General features: G+C 47.8%; 1 protein-coding gene across 1 annotated transcript; it reads right to left on the reverse strand.

The window, feature by feature from the left end:
- Positions 1 to 1,583: 1,583 nt before the first annotated feature.
- Positions 1,584 to 22,418, reverse strand: SLC16A5 (solute carrier family 16 member 5). Its single transcript, XM_065416147.1, has 4 exons — positions 22,202 to 22,418; positions 7,567 to 7,710; positions 4,961 to 5,827; positions 1,584 to 1,825 (listed from the first exon to the last, which is right to left on the reverse strand). The coding sequence occupies exons 1-4, from the start codon at positions 22,416 to 22,418 to the stop codon at positions 1,584 to 1,586; spliced, it is 1,470 nt and encodes a 489-aa protein (XP_065272219.1).
- Positions 22,419 to 24,280: the final 1,862 nt, after the last annotated feature.

Genomic DNA, 24,280 nt, shown 5'->3' on the forward strand with positions numbered 1-24,280 from the left:
AAACATTAATCTCCACCTCCAACGTTCTGTGAGAGATCTGCTGTTAGTCATTTCAGAACTGAAGCAGAATAAAAGCAATAATGTATTTTATGTGCATTATGATAGCTGGTATCTTGGGCCACATCCAGAGAAGAGTCTAAGCTGGTACAATTATAGCTTCTTCCGTGTTACACCATCTTAGATGTCCTTTAGACTCTTTTCCATTTATATGGGGACAACCCATTTACCAACATGTAACTTACACCCACATTTAGCTTACCCCTCATCTCTGAATTTGGTTCACTAAGGGACCAAAGGGAGTTCAAGCTGGTATAACTCACATGCTAAGGCCACAAAACAGGAATGTAGCAAGAAAGACCACTAACAGGAGTGTGTAAGTAAAACTAAATTTCCCCCACACCTCCCCGCCCCAATTTCTTCTGACTCTTTGGCATGTAAATGACACTAGCGTAGACTCCCTTTTATACTGGAAAATGGGTGTAATTAAGTCTGAGAGTCTGGATGAGGAGCTACCCCCATTTACATAAGATGAGGATCTGGCCCTCTGAGTGTAACAGAGTCTAGCTTACCCTGACTCTGAACTTAGCCCTATATCTGGACTAGTGCAATTGCTTTCAGGCCCGGTACATTTTTCAAAGTACTGGTCCTGGACTAGTGCTGAAACGAAAAAATGTCCATCCCTGTATTTGCCACTCATTCTCTCTGTTTCTTAGTGCATTTACACTGGCCGTGAACTGTCAGATTCTTTCTTGCAGCACACCTTGGTAAAGGTGAAGAGGAGAGAACTTAAGACATCATGGCACAGGCTATAAAATGTAGGCACTTTGAGTCTGTCCAGTTTGATTGGGGCTTTGGACTTGAACCTTTATTTTCCTGAAAATGCCCTTGAAATGCAGGAATGATTTGGTTACTAGCGTGTAAAAAATTCATTTGGCCTACACACAACTGATAGCAGGCACTAGCCTGGGTTCTACAACCTGTGTAATATTCCATGCAATATCCGGAGACGGAAGAAAGCAGCAACACATCCCCCAGGAAAGGGGTTTTCCCTGCCCCGCATGGGAGGCAACCAGATGACTTCACTGCAAAGTTAGTCTTTGCTAGGTTGGCATGTCCAGACAAGGCGATTCAGTGGTATTTTAACTCTTCCAGGACCGACTGATGTCGCTGTGTCAGGAATCATTGTAGTGCATAACCTAATAAATCTTTCCAGTCTTTAAAATTGTAATATATAAAAAATGTACAGCCTTTTTTTTTTTATAAAAAGTCACTGTCAATTTAATTCTATTAGCTTAAAGTCACACACATGTTAAGTCACAGAACTACTATCCTTGCCTTATGGGCTTGCACCAGGTATAAGAAGTGCTCCTTGTTCTTTGGCTTTCTGGCTGTTGCAGGGCTTTGGGCTCTGCCTCTGATCTGGATCTCCCATCTGGAATCTGAGGCAGCGCTGCTGAGTAGATGCTCACTGCAGGAGGCAGATAGGTTATTGTGGAAAGCAGGCATTTCCGCCCCCATCTGCCTCCAGTTACGCTACATGCTGCGGTTGTGTGGGCCACAGAATTCTAAGAGTTCCTCTTCGTTCAGATGCTTGTGATGTACATGACGGCAGGAGGGGCTTGTTTTTCAAGCTTTGGGTTAGTTGGCACTTCAGTGTATTGGTATCTGGAGGGGCTATCGGAGGTTGGCTTCAGAGCCTCTTTCAGTTTGTTCTTTCTGTCTAAAGCACAGAAGCTGAGACCCATGAAGAGCGCAGCTGACACCATGAAGAAGCTGGAGGCATAGAAGACATAACTGAAGTGGCCAGTTATATCCACCAGAAGACCTGAAAGAGAATCAGAGCTCAGCCAGAGCAAAGTTGCACACCGAAGAATAGTATTTTACATTGATATAGTCCCCAGGGACCCACGCAGTTCACAAACTGCCACATACACAGCACTCAGTTCACCCACCACTGAAATGCAGCTGCCTGTGAAGTGGAACAAAGCAGCTGTTTAATAGCACACAGGAGTGCTACCCAGCATGGTAGGACAAAGTGGTGATACCTCTTCCGAGCAGAATGCTAGACTATATGGATGCTGGAAGCTGATATAATCACAGCCTGTGGGCATTGGTCTACACTGCAGCTGGGAGCAAGCCTGGCTAGACAGATTCATGCAGTTTATCTTAATTTAGCAGCATGGAATTGGCGGAGGCTCTGGCTAGCGACCTGACGTCAGACTCAGGGCCAGGTGGGCCCAAGCTCAGGGGCTTAGTCCAAGCCTCTGCCAGTGCTGCAGTGGCCATGCTGCTGTTTTTTAGTGCGCTAGCTTGAGCTGATCTGTGCGAGTGCCGGGCTGGGAGGCGTGCTCCCAGGTGCAGTGTAGACATCCCCTTTGGGGGGGAGGAAGAATGAAGAAATTAACTAAGTAAGGATGTGGCGTAATGGCTACTGCAGGTTGTATGTCCCTCCCCCCCCTCCCCTGAAATAGCACTTATAGCAAATACTGCTCTGAAATAGCCCCCAAAAGGCTTGGTCTGTTTCCTGTCTGAACCAGGCCAGCGCTCATTGTCCACACATGGATTAAGTTCTTTGTGTGGTCTTAGGGCTATTAGTACACACAGCTTGGCTCTGCTTTCTGCTGTTGCCATGAACGTTTGCTCCACAAGAGGCCACGTCATTAAAGAAGAGGTGGGAGGCAACCCAGTTTCCATTTCACGCAATTCATTTTTGTTTTGTTTCTGCAACTGGGGTTCCATAACCCTTGCTGCTGATAGTCACCAAATAGTGGAATGTGTTGCCCTGTGAACTCTTGAGATCAGAGGACAAAGCAAGTAAGATAGCGGTCTGTACAAATTAACTTGGTTTGGCCTCTATGCTGCAAACACTTTAAAATGGCTCGGTCATGATGGGGAAACTTTGCAGAGCAACAGATATTAGCTAACCAATTCTCTTAAAGTGCTGTAAAAATATAAAGTCTTCTTGAAGGGTTGTTAGCAATATTGACCATTAAAATGTTGATATTTATTGTGTGCAAATAATTAACCCTCCCAGAAACTAGGCATGGAAAGAAAGACTTAAATCAGGCAGTATTCAGCTGGTATGTAAGATGTTCCTATACGCATGCGTGTGTGTGTAGATTTCTGCAGTAATGTTCATTACTTGCATGCATTAAATGCTAACATCTTAATTACTGACACCCTTCGTAAGGATTTCTCCTTGTACTGGTATAAAGTGCCAGTACAGGTGCGCAGTGTATAGGTATAAAGAGTAAAAGTAAATATATTCCTACTATTTTATTAACAGTAATAAGGCTGTGCCCTGCTGCAGCACCTCCCATCGGAAGATCTCCAAGCAAATAACAAACATGGATGCCATAAGTCTCCGAACACTCCTGGGAGATAGACACATACAAGAGATATTATCATCCCCTTATTAGAATGGCCCCAGAGTTTGCAGGCCTGCCCTGCTGAACGCTGTGTTCCTGTCACTTACAGCTGGAGCTCCACTTGTACAGTGGGGAATGATACAGTACAAGGCAGTATAAAATAGCATGGACATGTGCCAGATATGTAAAGAGAAGAGGGAAGTGAGGTCAGTGAGAGAAAGGCATCCTGATAAGCCTAGGCAGAGGCAGGCTGGCATTTCACCAGCGTTAGGAGGGTTATAAGGCACGGGGCAGAATGGCATGAGGCTCATACCAGTGCAGCATTAATGGACTGGCTGTCAACGCTTGATTTTTCTGTGGCTGGCGTATCCCACCCAAACTCTCAAAGTCTCTTCAATCCTACACCATCCTACTCTGATCTAACCACTGGCTGGGCCCCTTTCAGGTGGGGCAACCTGTTCAGGAGATTAAATTCAGCCTTGAAGCAGCAGCACGTTCTGGTTGCTGTCAGGCTGAATTGATGACTCTCTACGCAGCTTTGTATCTATGGCACCATTGGAGAATATCTGTCCCCTCAGAATCCGTTATTGCTACTTCTGTGCATCCAGCGTGCAGGACCGGCGCCAGGTTTTTTGCCGCCCCAAGCGGCGAAGGGGAGGGGATAGGGGGAAGATAAAGCTGTGATCGGCGGCACTTCGGCGGCAGCTCAGCTGCGCCACTTCATTCTTCTATGGCAATTCGGTGGCGGGTCCTTCACTCCGGGAGGGACTGAGGGACCCGCTGCTGAAGACCCGGACGAGCCGCCCCTTTTCATTGGCTGCCCCAAGCACCTGCTTCCTTCGCTGGTGCCTGGAGCCGGCACTGCCAGCATGGGCTGCTGCAGAACACCACAAAATTCACTCCCTGGGGTATATCCACGTCCTCTCCATAGCACACCCAGTTCCTACTGAGTCGGGAGTCAGACCCTAAGCCTGGGATTCATAGTCAGTACCGAGTTTTCCTCTGGATAGTCAGCCATCTGAGTTATTTGCTGGGTTGTACCACAGTACGTTACACAGAAGGGGCAGAGATACTGATAAGACACCTAGGTGAACTCCCACTTTACTGGAGGGGCTCAGCACCACTAGGTGTCTCTGTCCTTGTCTCTGTCCTTTCTGCATAGACTATTGCAGTACAACACAAAAAATAACTCCAATGACTATCAAGAGGGAGACTGAGTAAATGGTTCCCATGGTTAATTTATACTGTATTTTCCAGTCTGATTTGTCTAGCTTCAATTTCCAGACACTGGATCTTGTTACACCTTTGTCTCCTAGATTGAAGAGCCCTTTATTATTAATCTTTCGTTCCCAATATAGGTGCTTACAGATCATGATCTCCTCAGCTCTTAAGCCACCTGTGAATATGGGCTGATAACTCCCTTCTGACTCTCCTGTTAATGGTGCTCCCTACCCCATTGCCCATGGGGGTTTGATAGCTCCTCATTCCCTCCCTGTTACATTCCCCAGTGTCTGTCATCAGAGGCCTAATACCCCCTGTCCTTTCCCCAGTTTGCTGTCAACGGGTCTCCAATAACATTTTTGCACTCTCACCTGTGAGTGGGGGTCCGAGGAGGATGGTGACACTCTCCAGGATGGTGAAGAGGCCTAAGGCACTTGAGAACCTGTCCATCTCCACCACATCCATCAGCACCTGGAAGATCAGCGCCCCAATGCCACTCATGGATATGCTGTAGATGAGGCAGTAGAGGATGAGCACGCTGAAGTCGGCTGAGATGACGCAGATGAGATTGCTGAGCCCATTGAGCAGCGTGGCCAGGCTAAAGAGGTAAATCCGCTTCCCAGTGAAGATATTGAGTCCTGAAAGCAGCCCAGCCATGGGGCGCATGAAGATGTTAATGAAGCCGATGATGGAGATAAGGAGGGCGGCCTTGCGCTCCTCCACCCCGTTCCGGATGGCATAAGGCACCAGGTAGATGAGGGGCAGCACAAAGCCCATCACCATCCAGGCCACGCCAATGGTGTAAATCTGGTAACCTTTGTTTTTGCAGAAGATATCAAAAGCCAGGTACTTCTGCAGCGTCTGCTTGCAAGCAGCAAACCTGGCCTGCTGCGGGGGCTCCACCTGATGAGGGGTGGCTCCGTTGGACACCTGTGCATCTTCAGCTGAGTTGCCTGGCTCCTGTCCAGGGCTGGGCTGCAGCGGTGACCTGGGAGGCCCAAGCTGGACTGGCCTCATCACAGCCCCACAGACACAAGCGTTCAACAGCACCCCGCCAAAGATGAGGAAAGAGTTTCTCCAGCCCATCTCATCCAACAGATACTGAGAGATCAATGGCCACAGCGTGAGGCCGATGGAGGCACCGGTGGATGCTAGGGCATTGGCCAAAGCCCGTCGGCGGACAAAGTAGTAGCCCAGCACAGTCACTCCTGCCTGGAAGCCAAAACAGGATCCTAGGCCTTAAAAAAAAAAAAAAAAAAAAAGCAACATCTTATTTCTGTACAGTGCTTTTTGGCTGGAAAGACCCCAGTGACCCAAGCACCCCTTCTTCCACCACTGAAGTACTTCTCCTTCTGCAGTGCAGGATGTCAGCTCTACAGCAGCACACAGAAATGCTACTGGATAGTTCAGGATGGGAGGTGAAGTTGAATGCTGTACCTAGATGAAGCTGCAGGCAGCCTTCGGCTGAGCGTACATATCTAAACTGAGAGGTGTCCAAGATACCCTATTCTTGCTACAATTGCTATGGGATTGTTAATGACCAGAAGTGGCCATGACTTCCATTTTACATCTCATGCAGCAGCAGCTCTGTGCCGTCACAACACCATTTTGAGGTATTGGTTCACTAGGGGTTCAGAGAGAAGAGTGATGCTTACTGAATCCTCAACAGTACTAGGGAGTTGTTTGTAGGTCTCCCATCCAAGCATTGACCAATTCTAACCTTGCTTTGCTTGTGAGATCCCATAGGATCAAATCCCAAGGTGATCTGGCTGCAGAAATTCATTGTTTTATGTTACAAGAGAGCAAGAGTCCAACACCACCTCCATAAGAGCTATTGAGAAGGGGAGAAGTGAACATAAGAATGGCCATACTGGGTCAGACCAAAGGTCCATCTAGAATCATAGAACTGGAGGAGACCTTGAGAGGTCATCTAGTCCAGTCCCCTGCACTCGTGGCAGGACTAATTATCTAGACCATTTCTGACAGGTGTTTGTCTAACCTGCTCTTAAAAATCTCCAATGATGGAGATTCCACAATCTCCATAGGTAATTTATTCCAGTGTTTAACCGCTTCCTAATATCCAACCTAAACCTCCCTTGCTGCAATTTAAGACCATTGCTTTTTGTCCTATCTTCAGAGATTAAGAAAAACTATTTTTCTTCCTCCTCCTTGTAACAACCTTTTACATACTTGTATTTGAAAACTGTTATCATGTCCCCTCTGTCTTTTGTTTTCCAAACTAAACAAACCCAATTTTTTCAATCTTCCCTCTTAGGTCATGTTTTCTAGACCTTTAATAATTTTTGTTGCTCTTCTTTGGACTCTAGCCCAGTATCCTGCCTTCCGACAGTGGCCATTGCCAGATGCTTCAGAGGGAATGAACAGAACAGGTAATCAGCAAGTGATCCGTCCCCTGTTGCTCATTTCCAGCTTCTGGCAAGTTCCCATTTTTATTACTTCTGTACAAAACCCCACCACATTATTATGTTTGTTCTTAAAAAAAAAGGTGTCTCCATCCCTCTGTAAATTGGGAGGAGTGAAATGTGGACACACACAATCCATCTGGATAACATTTTCCCCCAACACACCCCGTTCCAGTGAAATTAGGGTCTGAAAAATTTGTTGCGCTGTATGGGATATATGCTCCCTCCCCGCTCCTCAAAAATAAATCACCAGCCAGCTTCTAAAAGTGGTAGTCATTTTTTTACTGATTGTCCCCATTTGTGACCCATAGCCCTGTGCGGCTCACAAGAGAAGCAGTTCCCAGGGAACCCAGCTGAACAATGGGTGGAATAAAGGGGAGTGGAGAAGGATACTGGCTATTCAGGACATTAATCCTACTGCGCTGCGATTCTTCTGATCTTTCCTGTTTGTCAGACGAGGGAAGGAACCTATGCACTCATTCCTCCCTGGACACTAGCTACATCCAAATACCAACCATAGTGATTTCTTTTTCATGCCCGAACTTGGTACTCACCAGTAATGAAGCCGGCTGTTATGTAGAGCTGGCTGATGGACTTAGAAAAGGAGCTGGCAACCATGCCCACTCCACTGAGTAGGCCACCGAGCATCACGGTGAACCTGCAGCCAAATCGCTCCACCAAGATGCTGCAGAGGGGCCCTATAAAGCAACCAAACAAGCATCAGGAAAGGAATCAAGGATGGACAAGTTGTTCTGTCTTGGGTTTTACCCTAGTGGCTGGAGGAACAAAGCTCCACTTGTTCTGAGTGCACAATATGATTTAGTTTGGAATTCCCCTGTGATTGTCCCTGGTCACACAGGAATAAAACCCAACTCTCCTGATATCGCGCCTCCCCCTCCCCCCGGTCTCCTGCTTCTTACGTCAGTAAGGGAAAAAACTGCCTTGATCTGATCATCCACTGGCCGTTAGGGTAAGAACAAAAAAAGGATTTCCATGATTCTGTGGGGTAGATTCTGGGTTGAATGGGGGCGTGGGGAGGTTCTTCAAATGGAATTCTGTGTGCACATGGTGTAGATTCTGGGCACGTTCTGGAAGAGGAGAAGAACATGACCTGGATTTCTGTGCCCACTGGGAATAGATTCTGGGAAGAGCTTTAGCTCCATTTACAGGCCTCTAGGAAGGGAGATGGGACAGAGATGTAATCATGACATTGTGGCTTTTTAAATGTTTTGCAATTAAATCTTACAAACATCTCTGAGCCTCCAGTTCAGTGCCGGGGCTCCCGCAGACGCTCCATGGGTGCATAGGGGCTGGAGCTGTCCACAGTGATACTCCTAGCCCCCTTCCCACTCCCACTGCTAGGTTTGCTCCAAGTCCAAAGAGCTTCCAGTTGGCTCCTCGCAGCACGCTGATCCCCTATAAGAGCAGAGCAAGGGCTGGGGAGGGCTCCTATACTGCAGGAGGGAGGGACATGTGAGGGTGGAGGGGGGGGTATGAGGAGAAGAAGAAGAAGTTGATGGAGGAAGAAGGGAAGGGGACAAGTAGGATGCGCAGATACTCCAGATGCTACTGCAGTATAAAGAAGGAGAGAAAATGGTGGAATGAAGCACCCAAGAGAGAGAAACAAGAGGAGTGAAATATGGAGAAAATCCACCCAACTAGAAACAGATGAATTCTTGTGCAAGTGGGCTCAGTTCCCAGAAACTTCCCACTTTGCCCAGGCTGACTTTGTCCTGGAGTCCCTGTCAGTCACAGCTGGGAGGTGCCGGCTCAAGGAGAGCCAATTCAAACCTCAGGAAGTCCAGCAGAGTATTATACTTGGCAGTAAATTCTGAGACACCCAAACCAGCTTGTCGGACATCAGCCTGGGACATGGAAGATTTGGGTTCCAGCCCAGCTCAGACACAGAATTCTTGTGTAACCCTGGCAAGTCATTTCATTGCTTGAGGCCTCCGTTTCCCCACATGTAAAAGGGGATAGTGCAAATTCCTTCTCTGAGGCTACATCTACACTACAGGGGGGGGTCGATTTAAGATACGCAAATTCAGCTACGCGAATAGCGTAGCTGAATTCGACGTATCGCAGCCGACTTACCCCGCTGTGAGGACGGCGGCAAAATCGACCTCTGCGGCTTCCCGTCGACGGCTCTTACTCCCACCTTCGCTGGTGGAGTAAGAGTGTCGATTCGGGGATCGATTGTCGCGTCCTGACGGGACGCGATAAATCGATCCCCGAGAGGTCAATTTCTACCCGCCGATTCAGGCGGGTAGTGTAGACCAAGCCTTAGAGGAATGCTGTGGGGGTTAATTTGTTAATGTATGTGAAGTGCCCGGATGCTGCAGGCCTTAAAATGCTTGTACATAAAGCCAGTGAGAGTTTAGAGCTGGGTTCAAACTCTGCAGTGTAGGTTCAAATTCTAATTAAAAAATCACAGCAGCTGTTTAGAAGTTTCCCTCGCTGGATCTAATGACTCCTCCCATCTGTCTCTGAGCCTCCAGCAAAACCCTCTTTATACTGTTCCTTCCTCTCTCTCCAGCTCCACTTTCTTCAGCATCAGTTATGGAGCCAGTGCCTGCTGACAGCTCCCTGTGAGTGCTTTGCTGATGGGTCCCACTGGAACCTGAGCAGCTTCCAGCTCCTATCCCTTTGGGTCCTGCTTGAAAACATTTCAGTAAGTGACTCTAAAACCCCGGCCGTCCCAGAGCTATCCCTAAGGGCCAGCTCAGTGCTCTGTTTCCTGGGAAAGGAGCTGAAAACAACTGCAGGGCTAACCCAGAGGCACTGAGCCAAAGAGATGGAACGGCATTCCGAGCTCTCAGCAGTTGATAGCGAAGTAACAGAGTATCCGCTGTTTCAGAAGTCTAGAACTGGGCAACGTTCAGCCAGGGCTGAGATTTCCCGCTAAAGAAAAGTCCCGAAACAAGTCAAGGATGGGAGGGAGATAGGAAGTGCCCTTGCAGACGATCATGTAGTAACAGAAGGAGGGACACATTTTTGTCTGCATTAAAGTCAAACCTGTTAGGGTCACAGGCATTTAAGCCGGGGCCTGTGGAGTTCTGCATCTGCCCTGCAATTGCTCTGCCTCGGAGAGTACTAATGCTATGTTGCTGATGCAGCTCCTTAGGTCCGGCAAGCCCAACACACTTGAAAATGGGGGGGGGGGGATGTCATTAGCTCCCCTTTGGGGAGGGAGAAACTGAGTGGTGCAGTGATACAGTGAGAGATGTAGTCACAGAGTCTAATGCTTCAAAGAGGCCAGAGCCCGTGTCTGCTGTACGTCTCCAGTGGGAGGACTGGGTTTTATTGTTTACATTGCTGGTGAGTTCTGCTAACAACTGATTTCTGTTCATCTAGCAAGGAAAATATAAGGCACAAGCAGAGGCCACTCTAGCTATAGGCAGACTAGTCTGTTGTAAGGGTGGTAGGGGATGAGGCTGCCCAGGGAGGGGCAGCTATCAGCTGGGGCTCTGGGGAATGGGAAGCAGCCCCCCCCCAGCCAGGCTGCCTGTTCAGCACTCCCACCCCCTCCCCAATAGCTCCCCACCCCTAGCATGGAAAGGTCACAGCCGCTGAGTGGGCAGGGGGGGATCTGGGCTGCTCATTATCCAGGGCTCTACAGGCTGGGAGCTGCCCTCCCCCGGTGCCCTGGTGTCAGACTGTTCCCATCCCACGGGGTCTGTCATCGGGGCCCAGCAACCTCTGCAGCCCCAGGCCAGGATCTGGCCCATCAGCCTCCGACCCGGCTGCATGAAGTTTAGGGGTGGGGGTGACAACAGCAGGGTAGGTGCTGGGGCATCTGCCATGAACTCCTAAGAGAGTAGGCGCGGGGGGGAGGGAGGCAGAACACTGAGGTTTTGCCCAGGGCGACCAATTGTCTTGAGCAACCTCTGTGCACAAGCAAGTATGGATGTGTGGTCAGTTAAGTACATGTAAACTTATGCAGTTTTGGAGCATCCCATAGACTCCTGGTAAATTGCCAATCTAGCCCTTGGCATTGCAAATTTGGATCACTTCTCTTTAGGGCAGGGTAAGAATAGTGGTGACGTGCTGGAAAGTTGCCAGAGAGGAACATGCTCCTCCTCCGTTCAAAGGGCCTGTGTTCTAGTGGAAGAGGAAGTGAAGCTAGAATTTCCCTTTTGTTCCTAAGAGGAGGCCCAAGGATTTTCAGGTTTTTTGTTTTAATACAGCGTTACATAAGCGAATCTAAAATGGTCACAAGCCTCAGCATCAGCAACTGATCAGAGTGGGGAAAATAGCTTGGCTCATGTTTGTGGCCTAAGGCAATATGCTATTTGAAACAAAATCCACAATTGTCAACCAAACAGCTGAATTTGATTAAAACGAAGGCTGCAGCTGCCTATATTTTGATCTGCTTGAGAAACTTCACCTGTTCATAGCTGCATTAGCCTTTGAAAAGGTAATTTGCAGGTTCAGCAAACTGAGAGCAGAATTTTATTTCTGAGTGGAGAGCCTAAAGGATGGTGGTGTAGGATAGTCAACCCCAAACATGCAGAATTAATGAGTCCAGCCCCCTAAAACCATGAGATTGGGTTAAAAATCATGAGATTAAAAACAAAAAAAACGCATGTTCGTTTTTTTCTTTGCCTTTTGGATTCTGAGCCTTTAGAATGCGTTTTCTTCATGTTTTCAAGCTTTTTTTCTGCAGCCATGAAAGCTAGAGGGGAGTAGCGCTAAAATCGACCTTGCTGGGTCGAATTTGGGGTAGTGCGGATGCAAATCGATGGTATTGGCCTCCGGGAGCTATCCCAGAGTGCTCCCTTGTGACCGCTCTGGACAGCACTTTGAATTCCGATGCACTAGCCACTAGGCAGGTACACAGGAAAAGCCCCGGGAACTTTTGAATTTCATTTCCTGTTTGGTCAGCGTGGCGAACTCAGCAGCATAGGTGACCATGCAGTCCCCGCAGAATCGTAGAGCGTAGAATGTTTCTACGCTCCCCCATCATCTCCGTCCCTGAGGTTATCGCAGATTAGAAGGCGAAAAAAACGCACTCGTGATGACGTGTTTTCCGAGCTCATGCAGTCCTCCCGCACTGATAGGGCACAGCTTAATGCATGGAGGCATTCAGTGGCAGAGGCCAGGAAATAATTAAGTGATTGCGAAGAGCGGAGGCAGGACGCGATGCTGAGGCTAATGGGGGAGCAAACGGACATGATGAAGCGTCTGTTGGAGCTGCAGGAAAGCCAACAAGAGCACAGACCCCCGCTGCATCCACTGTATAACCGCCTCCCCTCCTCCCCATGTTCCATAGCCTCCTCACCCAGATGCCCAAGAACACGGGGGGGGGGGGGGGGGGAGGGGAGAGGAGAGGCTCCGCGCATCCAGCCACTCCACTCCAGAGAATGGCCCAAGCAACAGAAGGCTGTCATTCAAACAATTTGATTTTTAGTGTGGCTACAATAAGCAATGTGGCCTTGTCCTTCCCTCCTCCCCCACCCCACCCAGGCGGGTGGGGGAGGAGGGAAGGACAAGGCCTTTTTTTTAATTAATAAAGAAAGAATGTCTGGTTTCAAAACAACAGTTACTTTGTTTCGAAGGGGGGAGGATGGTTGGCTTACAGGGAATTAAAATCAACAAGGGGGGGGGGTTGCATTAAGGAGAAACACACACAACTGTCACACTGAAGCCTGGCCAGTCATGAAACTGGTTTTTAAAGCCTCTCTGATGCGCAGCGCGCCTTGTTGTGCTCTTCTAATCGCCCTGGTTTCTGGCTGCTCAAAATTGGACGCCAGGCGATTTGCCTCAATCTCCCACCCCGCCATAAATGTCTCCCCCTTACTCTCACAGATATTATGGAGCACACAGCAAGCAGCAATAACAATGGGAATGTTGGTTGCACTGAGGTATGACCTAGTCAGCAAACTGCACCAGCGTGCTTTTAAACTTCCAAAGGCACATTCTACCACCATTCTGCACTTGCTCAGCCTATAGTTGAACTGCTCCTTACTACTGTCCAGGCTTCATGAGCCATGGGAGCAAGGGGTAGGCTAGGGTGACCAGACAGCAAATGTGAAAAACTGGGACAGGGGGTGGGGGGGAATAGGAGCCTATATAAGAAAAAGGCCCCAAAATCGGGACTGTCCCTATAAAATCAGGACATCTGGTCACCCTAGGGTAGGCTGGGGTAGTTGTGACTGCGCGGTGCTGCTGGCTGGGAGAGCAGCCTGAGGCAGAGGCCTCCAGCTTGCATGATATTCCAGGCAGGACTGAATCTCCATGAGACGAAATTTAAAGAAGAGAATGACCTGGAGTTTCTGGCTCCCATTCAGTGCTCTAAGAGGAGGATAGCCATGTCTGTCCAGGCACTCTGATCGACCTCACTGAGGTCTGCCAGGAGCACCCAGGAGACGTACAACGGCTATCAGTCCTACTACACCATCTGCTGCAAAGGCAAGGAGCTGCTGCTGTGTAGCAATGCAGTATTGCGTCTGCCAGCAGCACCCAGGAGACGTACGGTGACGGTGAGCTGAGCGGGATCCATGCTTGCCATGGTATGGCGTCTGCACGGGTAACCCAGGAAAAAAGGCGCAAAACGATTGTCTGCCATTGCTTTCACGGACGGAGGGTGGGAGGGGGGCCTGACACCATGTACCCAAAACCACCCATGACAATGTTTTTGCCCCATCAGGCATTGGGGATTTAACCCAGAATTCCAATGGGCAGCAGAGACTGCGGGAACTGTGGGATAGCTACCCACAGTGCACCGCTCTGAAAGTCGATGCTAGCTACGGTAGTGAGGACGCACTCCGCTGACTTAATGCGCTTAGTGTGGACATATGCAATCGACTGTATAAAATCAGTTTCTAAAAATCGACTTCTATAAAATCGAACTAATTTCGTAGTGTAGACATACCCTTATTGGGACCAGAATTGGATTAGGAGACTCGGAAAATGCAAAGGTATAATGGTGGTGTGCTCCTGCTAAAGAGGCAGCCCATAGCATCCTATACAAGTTGCAGTCTCTGTACTGTTTCCACCTTCCTCCATCTGGTCATCCATTGAAGACCGTTGTGGCTACTGAAGTGGCATTGATGGAAGGTCACAATACACAATACACACTAACACAGGAACAAATCAACATACCCTTAGAGCCCCGACCGGAGTTATTCTATCTACTACCCAAGATCCACAAACCTGGAAATCCTGGATGCCCCATCATCTCTGGAATTGGCATTCTCACTGAAGGACTGTCTGGATATGTGGACTCTCTACTCAGACCCTACTCCACCAGCACTCCCAGCTATCTCCGTGACACCACTGATTTCCTGAGAAAACTACAATGCATTGGTGATCTTCCAGAAAACACCATCCTAGCCACCGTGGATGTGGAGGCTCTCTACACAAACATCCCACACACAGATGGAATACAAGCTGTCAGGAACAGTATCCCTGATGATGCCACAGCACAATCGGTTGCTGAGCTCTGTGACTTTATCCTCACGCACAATTATTTCAAATTTGGTGATAATCTATACCTCCAGACCAGTGGCACCGCTATAGGCACCCACATGGCCCCACAATATGCCAACATTTTTATGGCTGACCTGGAACAGCGCTTCCTCAGCTCTTGTCCACTCACACCCCTTCTCTACCTATGCTACATTGATGACATTTTCATCATCTGGACCCATGGGAAGGAGACTCTGAAAGAATTCCACCATGATTTCAACAGCTTCCACCCCACCATCAACCTCAGCCTGGACCAATCTACACGGGAGGTCCACTTCCTAGACACCACGGTACAAATAAGTGACGGTCACGTTAACACCACTCTATACCGAAAACCCACCGACCGCTATGCCTACCTCCAGCTTCCATCCCGGACACACCACATGATCCATTGTCTATAGCCAAGCGCTGAGGTACAACTGCATTTGCTCCAACCCCTCAGACAGAGACCAACACCTACAAGATCTTCACCAAGCATTCTCAAAACTACGATACCCGCACAAGGAAATAAGGAAACAAATCAACAGAGCCAGACATGTACCCAGAAGCCTCCTGCTGCAAGACAAGCCCAAGAAAGAAACCAACAGAACTCCACTGGCCATCACCTACAGTCCTCAGCTAAAACCTCTCCAACGCATCATCAGTGATCCACAACCCATCCTGGACAACGATCCCGCGCTTTCACAGGCGTTGGGAGGCAAGCCAGTCCTCGCCCACAGACAACCCGCCAACCTTAAGCATATTCTCACCAGCAACCACACACCGCACCATAGTAACTCTAACTCAGGAACCAATCCATGCAACAAACCTCAATGCCAACTCTGCCCACATATTTATAATAAATAATAATATATAGAGATATACCTATCTCATAGAACTGGAAGGGACCCCGAAAGATCATCGAGTCCAGCCCCCTGTCTTCACTAGCAAGACCAGCCTTAGAACCTTAGGGTATGTCTACACTATGGGGATGATACCAACATAGCTCCGGCTCCATAGCTATGCTGCTGTAATCCTGCAGTGTAGATGCAGCCTACAGTGACAGGAAGGGTTTTTCCATCGCTGTAGGAACCCTGCTTCCCCAAACATTGTTAGCTAAGTTGAGGGAAGACTGCTTCCATCAACCTCGCTATGTCTACACCAGGGGGTTACGCTGGCATAGCTCCGGTGTTCAGGGTGTAGATTTTTCACTCCGCTGACCAGCATAGCGACGTTGGCCTACATTGTAGGGGTAGAGCAGGGCTTAATCGGTGCAACAAGGGTGGAAAAGCACAACAAAAGCCATACACACACACACACAATCTGAGCCTGATTCTCTTCGCATGTTGAGTTCACACCACTTTGACTCCATTGAACACAGTTGCGTTACCCCTGCTTCACACCAGTGTAAGGAAGGCAAAAGCCAGTAACTTTGTACTGTAGCTGTCCCCAGGCTGAACTGGAGAAATACTGACTGGCATGCAAAGTAACCACAACTGGCTCGTAATTTACTGGTTACACAATGTCCTATGAAGTGCCCTGGAGTTAGCCTTCAGAGAGTAAATTTAATTAGCGTGAGGCTGGACTTTCTGACCAACTTAATGCCTGTGTATGTGACTTTGCACTGGAGTCCTGAACTCCCATGAAACAGTTGTTTGTAGTCAGGAAAATAAGAGCAATGGTATTTCCATCCAGATCCTGTTGGGAACATCCTACTTGGTGCACATCAGGCTAGAGATTGACATTAGTGCTGTGACTGGTCTAACAAAGCCTTTTAAAGCCAGTGGGCCCTGTGCTCTCTCCCACTGATATCAGGAGACGCTATGTGCACAGATGGAATGCTCAGCTGTTTCCAGATGCGAGAGGAGAAGGCATCCATTTGTGTCAGGAGAAACCCTTGGTGAGCTCTACGGTCCTGTCTTTATTTTTTTTTTGGAACAACTGTCCCAGAGGGTTGCTTTTCCTGCCAATTCCTGATGCCTCTGGCCCCTCGTTTGCCTTGTCTTACCCCTCATCTCTGTTATGAGGGGTTGATTTTTTCAAAAGCACTCGGCATTGGCCTACTTCTGCTGTGCAACCTGACCCAGACCCAATTACAAGTGTTGGGGTCAGTCGGATGTAATATGCAGAGCATATATTAGGTCTTGGTTCAGGTTAGGTAGCTACTTATCACTGAGGGCTTGTTTACATGAACAATTAGTATGGGGTGAGTTGGGGCAAGAAACTACCCTGCTCTAGCTTTCCAGGGTCTAACCGTCCATGTGCATATGCACCCTGCTGAAGCGCATATGAACAGTTTAACAGGCTTTGATCTAGTCCCGTTTCAAAGATGCAAATGGATAGTTAGACCGTGGCAGGTTAGTGCGGGGTAGATTTACAGCCCAGCTTGCGGCAAACTAATTATTGATGTAGACAGCCCTTAGTTTGAAGTATGTATATTTGGGCTTATTCTATTTCAGGAGGTCGGGTACAAAACAACTCCACACTCTCAGGCTTGGGTTGGGTTCAGGATTGGCTGTAGTCTACTCAGGTTTGGGTTGGGCTTTTAAATTAGGCTGTACTCTGCTCCAATTGAAGTCAATGATAGAGATTCCAGTGGGAGCTGAAAATTCCACCCACTGTGGTCAGCCCCTGGACTCAGTTACAACCCGGCTTGTTTTGGCTGGATATGTGTAACAGAGGTAAGTGCAGTTAAGACCCATCTACATCACAACGTGGATTTACATTGTAAATGTGTCTCGTGATATATTTGACCCTTAAGGCCCCATCCATGCTAACTACAACCTTGTTCAAATGCAGTTGCTGCTAGCAGCATTCTAACACCAATTGACTATTGATGAGAGCAATTCTCTTTTGAGAACCAGGATAGACCTAAAGTCCCATCCATACAGCAAGATGTCAGGGGACCATGTTGTAAGATGGGTTGGCATTCTCTGGATAAACATGCCTGAAATGTATAACCATGTTTCTGCCCTGTAAAGAACAGATAATTCCATAACACAGTCTGATCACACCTACACAAACAAGATCAAATTGTATTATAAAGCAGTCCCTGCTGCCTTCCAACATGGTAAATTTTAGACTGTCCCCAGAGATCATTTTTACCATGGTTTTATAACATGATTATAACACGAGTGTCAAATCAATAATCCCTACATCCCAATGGGAAAACCATGCTTGCATGCTAACAACAAATATGTTTAAACGTGGCTCTAGTTAGCACATCTCTGATTCCAGCAGGGACAAAGTATCAGTTACCTAAGTTAGTGGTTTTCAACCTGTAGGCCGCAGACCCCAGGGCATCTGCAGACTGTCTAAGATTACCTCCATTTGAAATTTTTTAGGGGTTCGCAAATGAAAAAAGGTTGAAAACCACTGACCCTAGTTGGAATCTGCTAATTCTAGTAGGGTGGTTGTTTTCGATATATGAATACTTGATTACTTATTGCTATTCCAAAGGATGATCATTTTAGTACTGGGCCATATTGTACCCAAAGGGGATTAATTTTAATAAGGAAAGACTTTGAGATTTGCTGCTAACAATCCAACATGCTTCATGCCACTTTCCAAGAACCCAGCTTCTGCGTATGGTAATTGAATAGGCATTTCCTGTACTAAGATGTTATAACTAGAACTGACCCTAAAGGACGTTTGAAATGCTATGGCCTAAATTTTTTAGAAGTGACTAATGATTTTGGGTGAGACACTTTGAAGGGGCCTGACTTTCAGAAAGCGCTAAGTACCTGGCCTCTGGAAAGCATGTGTCTCATGTTGAGCACCCAAAATCTCTAGTCACTTTGGAATATTTAGGCCTCTCTGCACGTATCACTCTGCTACAGATACCAGTGCAATCTAGGTGGAGCAGTGTGAACTGGTCTAATTATCTCCACAGGGCTTTAATAGCAATACCTTTTAAAATGAAATAGTTTCCCATGAGGCTTCTTCTGCACCTGTGCCTTACATTTTTGCATCCAGCTGTTTCTTCTGAGGTACAAAACTCCTTGGAATGCCTCACCTGGTTGTCAGCCATGTATCGTTCACCCCATTCGGAACAAATCAGACAGCAACCGATTGCTTCTGATGTGGCCTTGGCATCAGCATGACTCAGTGTTATTTTATTTTATTTTTTTAAAGTGTTACCTCTAACCAGAACGGGGTGTGGTGGTATGCGTGTGTAACCAGGAAAACAGTTCAGATGTGGAACCCTTGGCAGCATGCTCTTCTCCTTTCCCCTAGTCCCAGCTCAGATAGTCTGTTTACAGAACAATCACAGGAGAGACAGATGGAGAGATACACAGAGAGCTGAGCAAAACACACTCTGTTCCAGGGGGAGTTCTGGAGCCAGCTGGATTCTCCCCGCCCCCCCCTCCCCCCCGGTCATAAGACTCTTGAAATCAAACATGATGGGCCACATTTTAGTTGTCACCCCCTGGGTGTGCAGAGGCCGGGGTGGTGGTGGAGTGGGTTTTCCTTGCACACCTGTACTATTCTGATCTCTGGTTACACAGGCAGGGGAGTTGCAGTGCTGGCCGTGAGAGGCTGCCGCTAGCTCAGGGAGCATGGTCTGCACAGGAGGTGTAAGGCACTGCTCTTCAGGATTGTGCTACTGGAGGCATCCTACCCCTCTTCTATTTATAGTACTTATATGGCCCCCTTGCTGAGATATCTGAGCAGCGCCCAACACTCTGGTAAGGTAGGGAGTGCTATTATCCCTGTTTTACAGGTGAGGAACCGAGGCACAGAAAACCCATGTGATTGTCTCAAGGTCACACAAGGAGTCAGTGGCAGAGCCAGGGATTGAATCCAGGTTTTCTGAGCCCTACGGTTGCACCTTAACCACTAGGCCAGTCTTCCTAACTCCTTGTGTTTTGCAGGCGTAGCATTCTCTCACCAGGACTTAAGCCTTTCTAAGAGCAATCCAAATAATCAGATCACTCACTTTCCGCTCTTGAAAAAGTATGTGTACTTAGTAATAGCAGAATCCAAAAGTAAGAGATGGAAAAACCTATTAATAACTGACCGGAGTTACTCCCCTCCCACACCTACCAGTGACAGATTGTTCCCTGCAGAATATCCCTGAGGGATTTGTTTATCGAGTTCAGCTGCTGGGGCTGCCACTGCTTCCCTCTGGAATTGATTAGTCATTGTGATCTTACTGTTGGGAAATCTTTCCTGACATCAAGCCTACATTTTCCCTTGCACCATTTCTCCCTTTTATGTAATTACTAATCCATGACCATGTCTCAGCTTAAACCATTTTAATTTCTCTTTGAGTTATTTAATCCTCCTAGTCATTTCTGTAGCCAAGATCTGCCAGAATGGGCCAGATGTTTTATGGGTGCAACTCCATTAGGATCACACCAAGAATTAATTTAACCCGTTGCCTGTTCTTTTAGCCTCTTCTTACAGGTCAGTTTCCTCAGGCCCTTAGAGAGATACCTTGCACTGATGGACTCCAAAAGTAAGACCAAGGATTTATTTTTGATTCTTAAACATCTAAAGCTTCCTTGGTTTTCTTTTCCTCATGTTACTAAATGGACGGCTGTTCTGGATATGATTTCAGTTTGCTATCTCATGATATTCTTCAGCTAGGTAAAACAGAGGAATAAAGCTAGCACATGTCCTCAGAGTGCTAATGAGATCATAAACACTCAAGCTTTGGTCTTGTAGTTACCTAGTTACCATGATTCCACCAGAATCCTTTGAGGGGTGTGTGTGTGTGGGTTTTTTGCATGGCCTATATAGATCAGCTTTACCTGAGTCGTATTTCTCTGTGTGTATATCTATCACTATTATATAATTATAGATAAAAATAGATACACACAGATATAGGCATATATGTGTGTATTCTATATCCTGTATAGTACAGTACTATTTCTTATTTTATAGAGGCCACAGGTCAGCTCAGTACCTCACAGCACAGATAAAAGGACAAAGTCCCTGTCCCAAGGAGCTTACCGTTGTATCTAGATATGATGTAACAAGGGCAACAGAACAACAGGCCGGGGGTGGAGGAAGACGCAGTTGAACAATAGGCAGGGGATGAAGGAAGATGGGCAGAGGTCACGGCAATAAGATGTGAGGGCATGTGAGCAGCACAGTTGGGAAGGGGTTCTAGGGTAAGTATGTACATATAGACAGAATCACTTGGTTGAGTCCCTTCTTGTCCATGTCATGGTAGAAGTGAGTCTTCGGGAGGGAGTTAAAGGGTGGGAGGACTGTTATGGCCCCATAAGATGTAGCTCCAACAAGCCTAGCCCTCAGCTTACACTTGAATAAAGAACTCCTAGCCCTGCACTCCGTAAACCGCACGTGACTTCTAATCCCAGCTTTGTTACTGACTCGCTACATGATGTTGGGCAAGTCACTCAACTTTTGGTATCTCAGTTCCTCCATCAGTAAAATGGGGCTCCTAATACTCACCTCCCTGGTGGGCTGTGAGGATTAATTAATTACTAACCGCATAGCCTTTGATCATGTTAAGTGCTGCTAACTGTTGTTAATCTTGTAGCTTTCTTTTTCCCCACGGCTCCTCCCCCTCCCTGGCCCCCTGACCCTGGATCAAGTGCGGATGGCTGTACTCCTTGCACAGCCTGGGAGTGAGCATTTTAATACAAATCGCGTTCCTGAGAAGAAGATCAGCTTTCAGGCCTGGAGTTATACAAGTAAGTAGCGAGGGTTGTGACTGGGGCTATATGTGGCACAGCTGCCTGCCTGGTGACCATTGCACAGCATCACTTCTCTGTTTCCAAAAAGACTCCCAGCAACAATGCTCAGGCATTTGGTTACATGCACAGCCAGAGCCACGGTGGAATCTGCTCCCCTGCTACAGGGGCAGAGCTCAGAGTCCCCAGAGGTTTCAAGCCCTGGAGCTCTACTGAGGCAGCAGCTCCAGCACAGCAAAAGGCTGAACCCAAAGAGCATTTAGGGGCTAAGGAGCCAAACCAGTGAGCTAGAGGAAACAGAGCATTGGCTCTGGTGTGCCAAGTATCAGCCAGAGCTCACATTCTCATTATATGGCTCAAGTCATCCCAGGTTTATGCCGGCTTCCACTAACCCATCCCAGGCTGCTGGGCCCCCAGCAGTGGAAAGTCTGCCAGCCTGTGGTGGCACAAGATGGTCACAACTTCCCCTCCACTAGGAGGCCCCCCAGACAGCAGGGGAACCCCCAAAGTGGGCAACACTGGTTGGGAAATCATGTCCAGTAAGCGCACCCTGCTCCAGCCTCTGTTGGTGTGGCTCCTAGGAAGTACATGGCAGAAACTAAAGCAGCCTTCACTTAGAAAAGATAACAAACACCCCTTATACCTCCCTTCTGAGCAGGGATGAAACTGGCCGATTCTCTGTAGCTCATATCTCTTGCATAGTTCAGAGATAAACCAGTATGAACTGAGTCGAACATGGTCTTCTCCAGCTCTAACTTCTTTGGTTCTGTGAAGCTCTGAGTCAGACCAGCTCCATTAAACTCTTTCACTGATCTAACTGGCTGCTGCCTGGGTTTTGCGTCACAGCCCAAAGAGTTGCTTTTAACACCGTCGTTTTGTATTTGAGGATCTAGACTATATGGGTCTAGCAAAAGCATCTCAGCATCCTTTTAAACATGGAGGGCAAAGTTGTCCCATTGCACATGCAGGGAGACCTGCTCTCTGGGGACATTGTAAAGGCCCATTAGTAATGAACCCTGTGCACTGGCTTAGCCAGGAGAGGAAGCTGAAGGCAGCTACTTGGCATCGTACTCACCACCTGCGTGCAGCACTGCTGTCATGATGGACGGGAACCATGACGTCTCACTGTTGGTGGCTTGGAACTCACGCTGCAGGTCTGTGAAGAAGACCCCAGTGCAAGAGGGGAAGCTCAGCGTTAGCCCCTGAAGCAGCACAGTGGCCAACAAGACCATCCAGGCCCATCCCCGGTCCTGAGTGTTGGAGATTCCATGTGCTGCTCCTCCTCTGGACATTTCCACTTCTACCTCCTTCCAAGCCAACCTGTTTGAAAAATCAGCTCAGCTATCATATGGTAGCACTTGGAGCAATGCAAGGAAGGTCACAGGACAGACACCTGCTCTCTCTGGCCAGGAGAACCTATGCCTGCTAAGCCTTGCATTACACTGCTCAGAACACCTTCCCGTCTTTCACCACAGGATCCTGGCACCAAAGTACCTGGGAAACGAGCCTCCTTCCCCTTTTATTTCACAAGAGGCTGAACATGTCCAGATACAGTCCTGAACACGCCCCCTTTGAGGTATGAATTGGTCTTACCCAGCTCCCTCTCAGAGCTTGTTTTCCCTTTCACCTGCTTTCAGCACATGGAGTCCCCTTGCTGAGGATAGCTAAGGTCATAAAATCCTCATGCTAAGGAGGGAAGGAAGCTCATGCAAATACCAACAGTAATAAAAATTATATATAGCACTGCTGAGTAGGACAAGCAGCGCTGGGCACCTCTGTGCAGCTCCTGCCTGTTCCTAGGTACAATTCAAGCTGCAAATCATGATCGTTAAAGTCTTTAACAGCTTGGGATTTGGTAATCTCGGAGACGCCTCTCGCTCCACCCTGTCTCGGCTGTGGGAGACTCTTGGTGGCGGTTCCCAGGGTTGATCTCTCTGGGTCCTGCAGTATGAAACGTTCAGCTGAGAGCCACTCCTCCCCTGCAGAAAGTGTGCTCTTTGGCTGCCTGTCAGGCTCCATGTGCAGTGACCTTCAGGGCACAGTGCAATGCTGAACACTGATACAGGGCTTTTCACCTGTGGATCTCAAAGCACTCAGTATCGCTATCCCCATGTCACAGATGGGGAAACTGAGACAGAGGGAATGTGTGTGACTTTACCCACGGTCCCACAGGGAGACCTTGGCAAAACCAGGAATGTAATGTAGGTCTCCTGACTCCCAGCCTGAGGTTCTAGCCCCTGGGCCATACTGCCTTCTTGTAATAAATAGTGATCTGGTTTAGCTGTTGGTTGAGGATTTATTTGTATTTCTGTAAAATAACCTTGTGATTGCTGCCGTTTCTAAAGTCAGCAGCTCCACCCTTTAATGCTACTCCTCAGGGACAGTTTTATGTTAAAAAATTTTTTTTTTTTAAATCAATTCATGGAATAATCTACTCTAGCTCAGCATTTCAAGTCCCCCCCCCCCCTTACTTTAGATAACGGAGTCTGTATTAAACACCAGGCTGGTACCAGAATAGCCATTCTATAAATTAATATGACTAATGTGTGTGTATATACTGGATGGGCAAGTTCACTTTCTATTATTAAACATTTATATTACAGTAGCAACTAAAAGCCCTGCTTGAATCTAAGGCCCTGTTGTGCTTGGCAGTGTGTTCACAAACAGATAGTCCTTGCCCTGGAGCCCAGACAGTCTAAAAGAGAGACAAGCAGATGAAGGCTTTGGTGTGGAGACATAACATACAACCGAACATGGGGATGATTGGTACAGTTTAATTCTTTGTACACTGTGGCCGGGCACAGATAATGCTACTGACTAGTTCATGGGCTTTCCCTCTGGTGTGATCAAATCACTCTGTATTAACTGGCTCATGGTCTAATCACTCTGTATTAACTGGCTCATGGCCTAAAGACTGTCCCCAGTAGTCACAGACCCAAACAAAGACAGCAACCCAGAACATTGCAGTTCAACTTGTCTTTGTTCCCGATTGCACAGCTCAGACTGTTTTGTCCAGCTAATGATCCCTGCTACCCCCAGTGCCACCAGATTTCCTATTTATGTTCATTCACGGCCTACTAATTAATCGCTCATTACAATGCACACCTGCTGTAGCTTTCAACCACCTTCTCTACCTACTGTACATCATTACAGG

This window comes from Emys orbicularis, chromosome 13 (assembly GCF_028017835.1).
Source record: "Emys orbicularis isolate rEmyOrb1 chromosome 13, rEmyOrb1.hap1, whole genome shotgun sequence".
Classification (NCBI taxonomy): Eukaryota; Metazoa; Chordata; order Testudines; family Emydidae; genus Emys; species Emys orbicularis.